This window comes from Cucurbita pepo, chromosome LG01, assembly GCF_002806865.2.
Source record: "Cucurbita pepo subsp. pepo cultivar mu-cu-16 chromosome LG01, ASM280686v2, whole genome shotgun sequence".
NCBI lineage: Eukaryota > Viridiplantae > Streptophyta > Magnoliopsida > Cucurbitales > Cucurbitaceae > Cucurbita > Cucurbita pepo.
Genome location: NC_036638.1, coordinates 8518341 through 8530665, shown reverse-complemented (window position 1 = coordinate 8530665; position 12325 = coordinate 8518341). Strand labels below are relative to the sequence as shown.

The 12325-nt window shown below is 36.5% G+C and overlaps 1 protein-coding gene across 5 annotated transcripts; it reads left to right on the top strand.

The window, feature by feature from the left end:
• The first annotated feature begins 708 nt into the window (after positions 1-708).
• On the top strand, positions 709-11509 carry LOC111788746 (paired amphipathic helix protein Sin3-like 4). Of its 5 annotated transcripts, none has more exons than XM_023669248.1 (25): positions 709-1096; positions 1220-1252; positions 1368-1508; positions 2027-2182; positions 2331-2517; positions 2597-2695; positions 2844-3008; positions 3110-3461; positions 3683-3819; positions 5003-5078; positions 5158-5187; positions 5386-5672; positions 5762-5916; positions 6178-6305; positions 6411-6665; positions 7158-7853; positions 7969-8039; positions 8986-9621; positions 9732-9832; positions 9924-10062; positions 10171-10323; positions 10427-10590; positions 10674-10785; positions 10869-11082; positions 11175-11509. In XM_023669248.1, the coding sequence occupies exons 3-24, from the start codon at positions 1435-1437 to the stop codon at positions 11028-11030; spliced, it is 4335 nt and encodes a 1444-aa protein (XP_023525016.1). In that variant the 5' UTR covers positions 709-1096; positions 1220-1252; positions 1368-1434; the 3' UTR covers positions 11031-11082; positions 11175-11509. The 5 variants fall into 5 exon arrangements, with proteins under 5 accessions (XP_023525016.1, XP_023525024.1, XP_023524992.1 ...); XM_023669256.1 differs by having other exon boundaries at positions 709-1098; positions 1414-1508; XM_023669224.1 differs by having other exon boundaries at positions 1220-1508.
• The last annotated feature ends 816 nt before the right edge of the window (positions 11510-12325 follow it).

The window sequence follows — 12325 nt, the reverse complement described above, 5'->3', positions numbered from 1 at the left end:
CGAAGGCCCATCACAAACCAACGGTCTTTTCAAGCCCAACATCGAACTATAATTGGGCCATTCAAAGCTAGAGCCCAATATCTAAATTGACGACCCATATCATCCCACCCCATCCAAGCGCAGCGTAGCGGCGTACATTAGAGAATTAAAATGCTAATTTTATATCATTAACCAATAAATTTTATACTAAATTAGTAAAAACTTTGTAATTTCTCTTTTAAAAAAAATACCAAGTTTGAATATTAGTTGTAGTTTATTTTAAAAACACAATATCTTAATATCACTTTAAAAATATAAATTTTTTTGTTACCGATCTCTATCGATTTCTCGTAGATTATCTTCAAAATTTTTAATATTACTTTTGAAAGTTCATAAATATGTTTTGAAACGTGATATTAAGAATAAAATTTTAAAGTATTAATAAGAAACGAGTATTTTTGAAACAAAATATTAACAATTTTCATAAAAAAATTACGGATAAATGTAATTTTTTATTTTTTTATTTTTGGAAAGTATAATAATTTATTAAATTTTTTTACAATTTAAGATAACTCAAAGTGGAAAGTTGATAAGTATTTAATTTACCTTAAATTTTACTGAAAATAAAATTAGTAAGGAGAAAGGCAAGAAAAAGAAAAAGAAAAAAAGAAAAAAAAAAAAAAAAAAAAAAAACTTATAGTGGCCATAACCCAACTTTCCTGTTCTGTTCAGGGAGTGTTTTTGTATATATCATCACATTCCTTCTTACAACTCTCTTGATTTTGGTTTCAATTTCGTTCTCTGAAGAAGCATTCTCAATCTCAGCTTCCCTGTGTTGGGTTTCCGGAGAGACGAAGAAAAGGAAAGAAAAACCTAAAATAGAAGAAGAAGAAGAAGAAGAAGAAGAAGAAGAAGAAGAAGAAGAACATAGAAGAAGTTGAATTTTGGGTTTGATTTGCGGATTCTTTCTGTGAGGATTGAGGCTCCTTCCGTTCCTTCTATATACTTTCCTCATTCTTCATCTTCATTTTATCCCTTTCCCTTCTGTATATCATCTCATGCTTCCCACTTTCTGCTAATTCCGCTACTCCACAATCTTCGCCTCACACCCTTTAATGTGTAATCTCTTTTCCTTCTCTAATGTTCATACTTTTCTGTTTTCTTTCCGATTCGTCTCGCGCTTGCTTTTTTGATAAGTAACACACTCTTTTTTCTTTTTTGTGTTTTGTGTTTTTCTCAGGATTCTGGATATTGGGTGGTGATCTGAGCACAGGTTTGGATGGGAATTTTCGCTCTTGTTTTTCTCTTTTCCAAGTTTTACTGTTTTTTTAGTATTTAGATCTGCCTTTTGCTTGTTTCTCTTGTTGAATGAGCAACTTCTTGTGTAGGAATTTTGATTCTAATCTGAGTTCGAAGCATGGGTTTCTATTGAAGGCGGAGGAATTCTTTTCGGAGATGAAGAGGTCTAGAGACGACGTTTATATGGGCTCACAACTCAAGCGTCCTTCGATTTCCACTCGTCCAGAAGCGTAAACCTCATCGACCTTCTGTATTTTCCTGTATTATTATTATTATTTTCGATTAATTCTAGTTAAATATGACACTTCCTCGTTCTTAATTACTGATGTTTCTTTTACAAACATGGAGATCAAACTTATGAATTACCTTTCCGTCCGTAAATTTTGTGATGGTTTGAATTTTTCATGAACTTCGGATGAAATTTAGTTTCTTATGAAAAGAAAATTTCACGATTTCCTTTATTTTCAAAATTCTATTGAGTATCTAGGGTTTTCGAGAAGTTCCAGAAAACTTCTTTCTTTGTTCAGCTCGCGAAGAGAAACATCTTTCGTCTGTTCCTGTTTTCTGCTTTGTTGTTAATTCTTAAGTTCGATGCTTTGAGGAATTCAAATGGGAGTGTCCTAAGTAGAATCCAACTACACTCAAATTTTTGCATGTTGTACTGATAATCTGTGCCATAGAGTTTTTGATTTTGTGTCACTTCAGTCATAGAAGCACTTATTTGTGTAATCTGTGTTGGAAAATGAAGATCTACACAACCCCAAATGGCTGGAGGAGGAAGTGCCCAGAAATTAACCACTAATGACGCCCTAGTATATCTCAAGAGAGTGAAGGACATATTTCAAGACAAGAGACAACAGTATGAAGACTTCCTTGAAGTTATGAAAGATTTCAAGGCCCAAAGGTATTTCATAGTCTACGCTTCATTTAACCCATTTCCCCCCTCTGGTTTTTGACTTCTTTCCAAGTAGCACAGTTTACACCTTGGGGTAAGAGCATTTGTGAGAGGGAGCTATTTGTTGATTTAAATTTTTTTTTTTACTTGATTGTAGAATTGATACTGCGGGAGTCATTGCAAGAGTAAAGGATTTGTTTAAAGGCCATCGAGACCTCATTTTGGGCTTCAATACATTCTTGCCCAAAGGATATGAGATCACTCTTCCACTGGATGATGATCAACCTACACAAAAGAAACCTGTTGAGTTTGAAGAAGCTATCAATTTTGTGAACAAGATAAAGGTTGAAATTTTTTCACAATTATGAAATATGTTTGCTTTTATGAATTACACTGATTAGTTGTTTTTCTGGATACATGCAGACACGATTTCAAGGCGATGATCATGTTTATAAATCATTTTTAGACATTTTAAATATGTACAGAAAGGAAAACAAGTCAATCACTGAGGTCTACCAGGAGGTTTGTGTGCTGCTTTTACCGTTGGCTATGTCATTGTTGTCTGTTTTGTGCATTTGGTTCTGTCACAGTACATTTTTCTCGGTTACTTTTTTTGTAAATCAAAATTGCAGATTGGTTGTTAATGGTTTTTGTTGGTGACTTTTCACAGGTTGCTGCACTTTTCCAAGAGCACCCAGATTTGCTTGTTGAGTTTACTCATTTTCTTCCAGATTCTTCAGCCACAGGATCTGTTCACTATAGCTCTGGAAGAAGTTTAATGCTCCGTGATAGGCATTCTGCCATGCCCACTATGCGGCAAATGCAAGTTGACCGGGTTCGATACCTCTCCCTCTTTATAATATTAAATACACGCCCTTTAAATTAAATTCCGGACAACTGTTGTAGTAACCTTAAGTTTGCATATCATAACTCCAGAAAGATCGAACTATTGTGTCCCATGCTGAACGTGACCTTAGTGTTGACCGTCCGGAACCAGACCATGATAGAGCTCTAATGAAACTGGACAAAGATCAACGTAGGCGTGGTGAGAAGGAAAAGGAAAGAAGAGATGATAGAGATAGGAGAGAACATGATCGGGATAGGGTTGACAGAGACTATGAGCATGATGGAAGACGGGACTTTAGCACGCATCGGTTTCCCCACAAGAGGAAAACAGCCCGTAGGATTGACGACTCTACTGCCGATCAATTGCATCCAGGTGGAGAAGGTGATGAAAATTTTGGCGTACTTCCCATCTCTTCTTATGATGATAAAAATTCTGCAAAGAGTGAGTATGTTGATTGCTTTAATTATAACTTCACTAGTTGTTGAGTTTCATTCTCAACAAAATCTCAGACTCTTAATTTGGTTACATACATTCAATATGTTCAAGACATGCTTTTTTAATAATTTGATGACCATACAATTTTCCTCTGTCCCCCTTCCATTCCATTACCTTTCATTCCACCTACTTTCTTATTTGTTTGTTAATTTATTCTGGATTGGCAGGTATATACAGCCAGGAGTTTGCTTTCTGTGAAAGAGTCAAAGAGAAGTTGAGAAATGCTGAAGATTACCAGGAATTTTTGAAATGTCTGCATATCTATAGCAAGGAGATAATTACCCGAGCAGAACTTCAATCTTTGGTATGGATACTTTATTTTACACCTGTCTCCCATATAATGTCTTATAGTTTTTTGCAGACACCGATAACGATGAAAAAAATATAAAATTGCTGGGTAAATAATAAAAAAAATTCTTGGCTAGAGTACACTATGTAGAAGCAACAGATTAAGTGAGAGACCGTATGCCCTTCCAATCTTTGGATAGCTCCTAAAAGAACTCAATATTCTCTCTCTCCACTATTATAATTGAGATTTTATTGCACTCATTCGGATGACCTTTGGCTGCTTCCTGAAACTGCAACTGTCCAAAAAGTCTTAAATGCTTTACATCTTCCTTGACATTGTTATGCTAGACCCATGCTATCCCAAAGTCGTGAGGAATGTGAACTTATGAAGAACCAAACTTGCAGTGGAATAAGATGTGCTTCCTGTCCATCTATTTTGGTGGTACAGAATGGACTAAGTTTGATTAAGGAAAAATTAAGGAATATTCTCTGGATCACTTATGTTTATGAGTTAATAATGAAGAAAAAAGTTACATTCTTTGGTCTTGGGGTTCTATAATGCCTTGGTAAACTTAGCTATAATTAGACCTAATTCAACAATTGTAGGTAGAGATATTTTAGGGTGATTGGGTGAAGTGACCTATGTCCTGAAGGATAGAACATCTAGTTGATCTGGTTTTGATAGCTGTTTGTAGTTCCTATTAGTATCTATTAGTTTGTTATGAAAGGCAGGCAATCCATTCATTCATAACCTTTGGTCTTCCATAGCAATCAGAAAAATCTTTAGAGGGATGATTGGACAATCCCTGATTGTATCTTCAAGTGGTCGGTCATGAACTAAAGTATATCTTCATAGTGAGTTGTCTTGGCATTTTCTACCTTGATGAACCCTTGAAGTCTTATTTTGTTGCTTGAAATTCAAGTTCCGGGAGGTCTATTTTCATGGTTATTACTGTAAGGTTGATCATTTTTAAGATTTCACAACTGTAGAAGGAAAATAGTTCTTAAAAATATGGTTGAGAGGGGCACGATATCTGGAAAGAGAGAGTTTCACAGAGAGTGTAGCTTCTCAGCCCAAGATGGGTTGTAAAACTAGCAAACGCATGTAAAGTGATTCCTAAACCATGCTTTGTCCGAAAAACATTTTTTACTTGGCAAAAACTTTAAACTCATTACATTTTCTTTCTTTCACTTGTCAGATGGGTGATTTGCTTGGAAGATATTCTGATCTTATGGATGGTTTCAATGAATTTTTGGCACGATGCGAGAGGAATGGTAACTGTTTAGAGTTTGTTCTTGTTTTGGTGGTTTTTGTACTGTTTAAAATTAACTCTGATCAAGGATTGTTTTGCAGATGGATTTCTTGCTGGTGTCATGAGTAGAAGTACGTATGCCTTTTCTTTTCTCCTTTCCATAATTTAATATTATATGAAAGCTGGATCTGTCATTACTCTTAATGATCGTGATTGTAAATTTGTAGAGGCTTCAACAAACTTTATGAACTGCTTTTACTAGTCGAGTATCTTTAAGAGACGTGTACTTAGTATTTCTTATTTATTAATTTTGTTAAAATTCATTACAGAGTCATTATGGAATGAAGGAAGTTTGCCTAGAACAGTGCAAGTGGAGGATAGGGACAGAGATAGAGACCGTGAACGTGAGAAAGAGGATATTTCTAAAGATAGAGATCGTGAAAATCGAGAAAGAGATAGACTTGAAAAGAATGCTGCATTTGGAAGTAAAGATATAGTAGGTCATCGGATGTCTGTGTTTTCTAGCAAAGACAAGTATTTGGCGAAGCCAATAAATGAACTCGATCTATCGAACTGCGAACGTTGCACTCCCAGTTACCGCCTTCTGCCAAAAAATGTATTCACTTCTCATAAGGAATCAATGAGCATTTCATAGGATATTGTTGACTTTATTTTTCCTGATGTTGGGTGTTCTTGTTCTTTCAGTATCCTATACCTTCGGCCAGCCAAAGAACAGATCTTGGTGATCAAGTGTTGAATGATCACTGGGTATCTGTCACTTCAGGAAGCGAGGATTACTCTTTCAAACATATGCGCAAAAACCAGTATGAAGAAAGCCTTTTCCGATGCGAAGATGACAGGTCAAATATCACCATTGATACAAAAAATTTGTTTATTTTTCCTTCGTTGTTTGATTTCTAAGGTGTTGCTCAAGTCTAGTCAGTACTTTTGAGCCTCATAGTACTTAATGTTTTTTACCTTTCTATCAAGTGTCCTCTTCTCTCTACATTATTTATCCATTGAGAGCTGGAAAAGTCACTGTGGTTTACTGTTGCACTGATTAATTACTCTGTTTACTATGGAATGATTTATATCATTGTGCTTTGTACTGATGCTGGCAGGTTTGAACTTGACATGTTGCTGGAGTCTGTAAATGTGACTACTAAGCGTGTTGAAGAACTACTTGAAAGGATCAACAACAATTTGATCAAAGCAGACTGTCCAATCACAATTGAGGATCACCTCACTGGTCAGTGGTCATAGTTTTTATTTAACTACACAATTCAAGGTTCTTAATCTCATTTTTTCCTTTTTCATTTTCCTTACTGGGCTTACATTCCTGTTTTTCCTGTAGCTCTAAATCTGAGGTGCATCGAACGATTATATGGTGACCATGGGCTTGATGTTATGGATGTGTTGAGGAAGAATGCGTCTCTTGCTCTGCCAGTTATTTTGACCCGATTGAAGCAGAAACAGGAAGAATGGGCACGGTGTCGTTATGACTTCAATAAAGTTTGGGCTGAAATATATGCTAAGAACTATCATAAGTCACTTGATCATCGTAGCTTCTACTTCAAGCAGCAAGACACAAAAAGCTTGAGCACTAAAGGTGACTTATAACATCGTTATTGCATCTTTTTTTTGTTTTGTTTTGTTTTATGCTGCTCATTAATCTCTTGAATACTGCACCTTAGCTTTTGTGATCGTAAGAATGTAAAAATATAATGTGCAATTTATATTGGCTTTTATATTTTATTTCGATGGTACAGCATTGTTGATTGGTTAGGATGTGTCTTATCATTTCACTTGCCTTTTGCTTTCTCTGTCCTCTAATGAATTGGCCACCATATGGTACTTTTATATGTGAGATATATCTTTTTTTGAATTTGTAAAACCTCGATGTGCCTCATTTTACTTGGTACTTAAATGATTTATCTGTCTCCCTATCACTTGGGGAACTAAAGTCAAGCCACGTAGATAGCATTCGGTAACTCACTATTTGATTGTTATCTGATCATAGTAGCACTTTGAAGTTGTCAATTTTTTATGGTGCTTTCTCATTGGTAATTTGTTTTCTTATCTTTTATTTTTATTTTTACAGCCTTGTTGGCGGAGATCAAAGAGATCAGTGAGAAGAAGCGAAAGGAAGATGATGTGTTGCTTGCTATTGCTGCTGGAAATAGACGACCCATAATTCCGAATTTGGAATTTGAGTATCCCGATCCAGAGCTTCATGAAGATCTATATCAACTAATCAAATATTCCTGTGGAGAAGTTTGTTCGACGGAACAATTAGATAAGGTTATGAAGGTATGGACAACCTTCCTTGAGCCCATGCTTGGTGTTCCTTCTCGACCTCATGGTGCTGAGGACACCGAAGATGTTATTAAGGCAAAGATCCATCCTACCAAGAGTGCTACTATTAATGTAGTAGAGAGTGATGGCAGTCCTGGTGGGGGTGCCACTATGATGCACCCGAAGCCATTGAATTCGTCTAGAAATGGAGATGAATGTATTCCACCTGAACAATCAAGTTCTTGCAGGACTTGGCCCTTGAATGGGGACAATGGGGTCAAAGAAGATAGTTTCCATGATGCAGATCGTATTGTACGGAAGGGTGATCCTTTCTGCAGTAGTTCCCAACACACTAAAATTCAGGATAATGCACCCGTGACTGATGAATTGTCTGGAGTAAGTAAACAAGACAATTCTACCGAATGCTTTGTCAATTCAAATGCATCCCTTGCAACTGCAGCAGAGCAAAGCAATGGGAAAACTAACATAGAAAACACATCAGGTTGCTAAACTTGTTATCACAATTGTATTTCCACCTTCTCCTTTCTACTGTTTGATCTTTTTTCTTTCCTACATTATTTTAAATTCTGACCGACACTTTTGTTTGTTTGTTCAAGGATTGAGCACTACTCCTTCGCGACTTGGAAATAGTGCCGTTGAGAGTGGAATTGAGTTACCTTCCTCAGAGGTATTGCAGTTCCTTCATTGTTGAAATTAATATAGCATCTAAACAACTTATGGTGCTCGATAAAGTTCATTTAATATGACAACTTAAGTGTGAGGGATAGAGAGAACTCCTCCCCAAGCAAAAGAACAAACTCACAAATATGCCTTCCAGTTTATAATAATCAAGGGAAGGCTATAAGTACAACATAAATCTTTGTGACATGAACTCCACCAAGAAGCCAAGTGTCGTATACTAAAAACAAAAGAATTATCCAAACTTCTTCAACCTTCAAAGGTTCTAAGATTTTGCTCCTTCCACGTTGACTTTAAAGTGGCTTTAACTGCACACCCCAAAGAATCTTTGCTTTTCCACTGAAATGGTCCTTCTTCAAGGCCATTGAACAGCTAGTCATCAGCCTTTTTGGGCTGGCAAATGGAAAGACCGAACTCTTCGAAAATAAAGGACCAACCCTTGCATACAAAAGGGCAATGAAGCAACAAGTGATCAATGGTTGCTTCCCCTTTAAAGCAGAGACAACAACATGAAGAAGAGAGAAACGAAGAAGGAAACCACCTCCGCAGCTTATCAGCTGTATTTAGGCTTCTATACATCTGGTCTACAAAAAATATATACCTTTAGGGGTAGGAGCCTTCCAAAACTTTTTGTGAAGTATTGTGTGTTTTCTATTGATCTTAACTTTTACTATCTGCATTGGTATGCAGATCGTAAAATTGTGATCAACCTGATTTTAACTGAACAGTGAAGTGGAGGTGGCTTGTAGTTTGATTTTTGGCACCTTTTGCACCTTGCCACCTTCCAAAACAAATATTCAATAAAAGTAAATCTTCCACCAATGTATAGTTCGGCCACTGCTCATTGCATGAGTCTAGATTAGATTATTTGTTGTAGATGAGTTTAAATTGAATAATGGCGATACTGTCTTCTAATGGATCTGAACCTCTTGCAGATTGGGGGCCCTACAAGACAAATTCTAACTGTGAATGGCACAGTCACAGATGGCATAAAAGGCCACAGATATGCTGATGAGTCTGTTAGACACTTAAAAATTGAAAGGGAAGAGGGTGAATTATCTCCAAACGGAGATTTTGAAGAAGATAATTTTGCCAATTATGACGGAGAATTGAAAGCTCTGCCAGAAAAGGAAGGTGTTGCTGGCAGGCAATATCCAAGCACCCGAGGTGAAGAAGAATTATGCTACAGAGAGGCTGGTGGGGAAAATGATGCTGATGCTGATGATGAAGGGGAGGAAAGTGCTCAAAGGTCATCAGAGGAGAGTGAAAATGCCTCTGAAAATGGTGATGTTTCTGCAAGTGATTCTGGTGATGGGGAGGATTGTTCTCGTGAAGATCATGAGGATGGAGAACATGATGATAATAAGGCTGAGAGTGAAGGTGAGGCAGAAGGGATGGCCGATGCCCATGATGTGGAAGGAGATGGAACATCTATACCCTTCTCTGAACGCTTTCTATTGACTGTAAAGCCTCTTGCCAAGCATGTTCCTCCCATGTTGCATGAAGAAGGAAAGGAGTCTCATGTATTTTATGGAAACGACTCTTTTTATGTGCTTTTTAGGCTCCACCAAGTAAGTTTCATTAAACTTATAAAGATAGTTCCATAAAAGAATCTTTTCCCCTATTTTCATGATTTTTTTTTTTTAATGAAATTAATATTTTATTTATTTCACATTCTTAGACACTGTATGAGAGAATACAATCTGCAAAGATCAACTCTTCATCCTCAGAGAGGAAATGGAGGGCCTCAAGTGATACAACTCCCACGGATCTATATGCCAGGTCTTGTACTTTCCATGCCCTTGGCCTCCTTCCCAGTAGCTATATAATGGTCAATGCAATATTAATTAAGATACCTTTTTCTATGGGCTAGGTTCATGAATGCACTTTATAGCCTACTGGACGGTTCCTCTGATAACACAAAGTTTGAGGATGATTGCCGAGCCACTATCGGAACCCAGTCATATGTTCTATTCACATTAGACAAACTAATTTATAAACTTGTCAAACAGGTGACATACTTATAGCTTTCTTCTCTCTAGCTTATGTTATATTTTTTCGATTTACCTTTACGCTTTCTTGTTCGACATACTGATCAATCCATGCATGCAATATATCAGCTTCAAGCAGTTGCCTCAGATGAAATGGATAACAAACTTCTCCAACTATATGCGTATGAAAAATCAAGAAAAACGGGAGGATTTATTGATGCAGTTTATCATGAAAATGCTCGCGTACTTCTTCATGATGAGAATATCTATCGCATAGAACGAGTATGCTTTTTAATGAATTTGCTTTATTATTTGTATTATTATGGTAGCCGAACTTGAACTTGGTATTAAGTTGTTTAAACTGATTGTTATATCTATTATGCAGTCATCCACACCAACGCATCTTTCTATTCAGCTTATGGACTATGGCTACGATAAGCCTGAAGTAACTGCTGTTACGATGGACCCCATTTTTTCCTCTTATCTGCATAATGATTTCTTCTCAGTTCTCCCTGAGAAAAAGGTGAAGTCAGGGATCTTCTTGAAGAGGTATTAATTAAGATTGTTGAAGCATAGCAATTCAATTTTGCTTAGTTAGTTTGCCTTGTCATCAAATCCCATGGTTCTTACAGAAACAAACGTAAATATGCCTGTGGCGATGAGAATTCTGCCGCATGCCATGCTTTGGAACAGCTTAAAATTGTAAATGGTCTGGAGTGTAAAATTGCTTGCAATTCATCGAAGGTAATGGTTGTTTTGAAGTTTCCTTATCCATGGACCATACATTTGCATTTTGGCTTGATCAGTTTGGTTTCATTGTGTTATAGGTTTCGTACGTTTTAGATACAGAGGACTTTTTATTTCGTAGAAATAGCAAAAGGAAACGTCTGCATGGAAATAGCTCATGCGACGACCAGTCGAAGTCTTCCAGTGGGGATTCAAGTAGTAGGAGGGTGCAGAAGTTCCACAAGCTACTTGAGAACTCATGATACACCAAACCAAACCAAACCAAACCATGAAGTTGAGTTTGAAGTAAATATGGTAAAAGCCAAAGCCGTTAGCAATTCCCAGTGTTGTAACTATTGTGTATAATGAGATAAGTTATGCTTATTATGTGTTTTGTGTTCGTACAGTAGTAACTTTTAACGGAGGCACTGGAAAGAAGCTGAAAATGCAAAGTTTGGGGAGCATAGTGAAGCGGGTATTTTGCATTTACCTTTTACTGTATTCTTATTTATATATATCTCAGCCTCACCATGAAAATAAGGCATTGGGAGGAGATATATATATATAGCTGCTGCTCTGCTCGATCTTTATTGCATTTACTGAGTTGGTGGCTGACTGAGCCACGTTTACGTTTGTGTAAATATAGGGTAAATTTTTATGATGTAAAGATATTCTGTACTTGGCTATCATACGATCTCTCTCACTCTATTTTTCCTAGGAAACATCTCCAAAGTTTCAGCTATTTCATTTATTGTAGCCATTGTAGTAGTGTTCCTTTCCAATTAAGAAAAAGGGTTGTAATTCAAATAGAGCTCTGCTGCATTCACAATTAGGCCACAACTCAAGGCTGAGGGGACAATGGTTGAGCGGGGCGGTGGGTTCACGAGCCCATCTCCATGACTTTAAAACAACAACCCCATTCACTTATATGACCCCTCAACTGTTGGAGCGCATAAATAAAGAGACCAAAATCCCCTGATTTCATCCTTTCAACATGCCTTCCCCCATTGCCCCATTCACTTTTGGTATCCTATGCAACTTTCCCTTGCCTTTTCACTTTATATGTCCATATCTGTCTTATTCTACATCTTACCATTAACATTGACTCCATTCGTGAATTATTATCTAAATCACACATTTAATTCATTGATACCTTTTTTAATTGTAATAATACATTGGGTTATAAGTCATAAGCGGGACACGTGGGTGCAAGTTCCTTGATGGGTGCGCCAGTTGTTTATGTGTTTAATTAAGTGTAATTATTAATTAATTTTTATTTATTTATTTATTTATTTATTTATTTATTTATTTATTTATTTATTTTGTAGTTACATGTTATGTGTTCCATTTTCTTCATTTATTAATTATTGCGTCATCCACGTTCCTTCTTGGATACTTCTTTTTCAAAAATTCGTTCACAAAATAAATAGCTTTCTAATGAAATTAGAGATTTTTTTTTTATTTTATTTTGGAAATAATTAGGGTTTGAATTGGTCTATTTTATTCTGGAGACCTCTCTAGCGGATGCTGATTCAATGTGAGGCCCACCCAAAGGAAC

Bases quoted from the DNA above. Each gene is read 5' to 3' on its own strand.
- LOC111788746 (XM_023669224.1), top strand. From the start codon at position 1,348: ATGAGCAACTTCTTGTGTAGGAATTTTGATTCTAATCTGAGTTCGAAG. The intron at 5,079-5,157 runs GTAACTGTTTAG...ATTGTTTTGCAG, and splicing joins GGCACGATGCGAGAGGAATG to ATGGATTTCTTGCTGGTGTC. The intron at 9,622-9,731 runs GTAAGTTTCATT...TCACATTCTTAG, and splicing joins TGCTTTTTAGGCTCCACCAA to ACACTGTATGAGAGAATACA.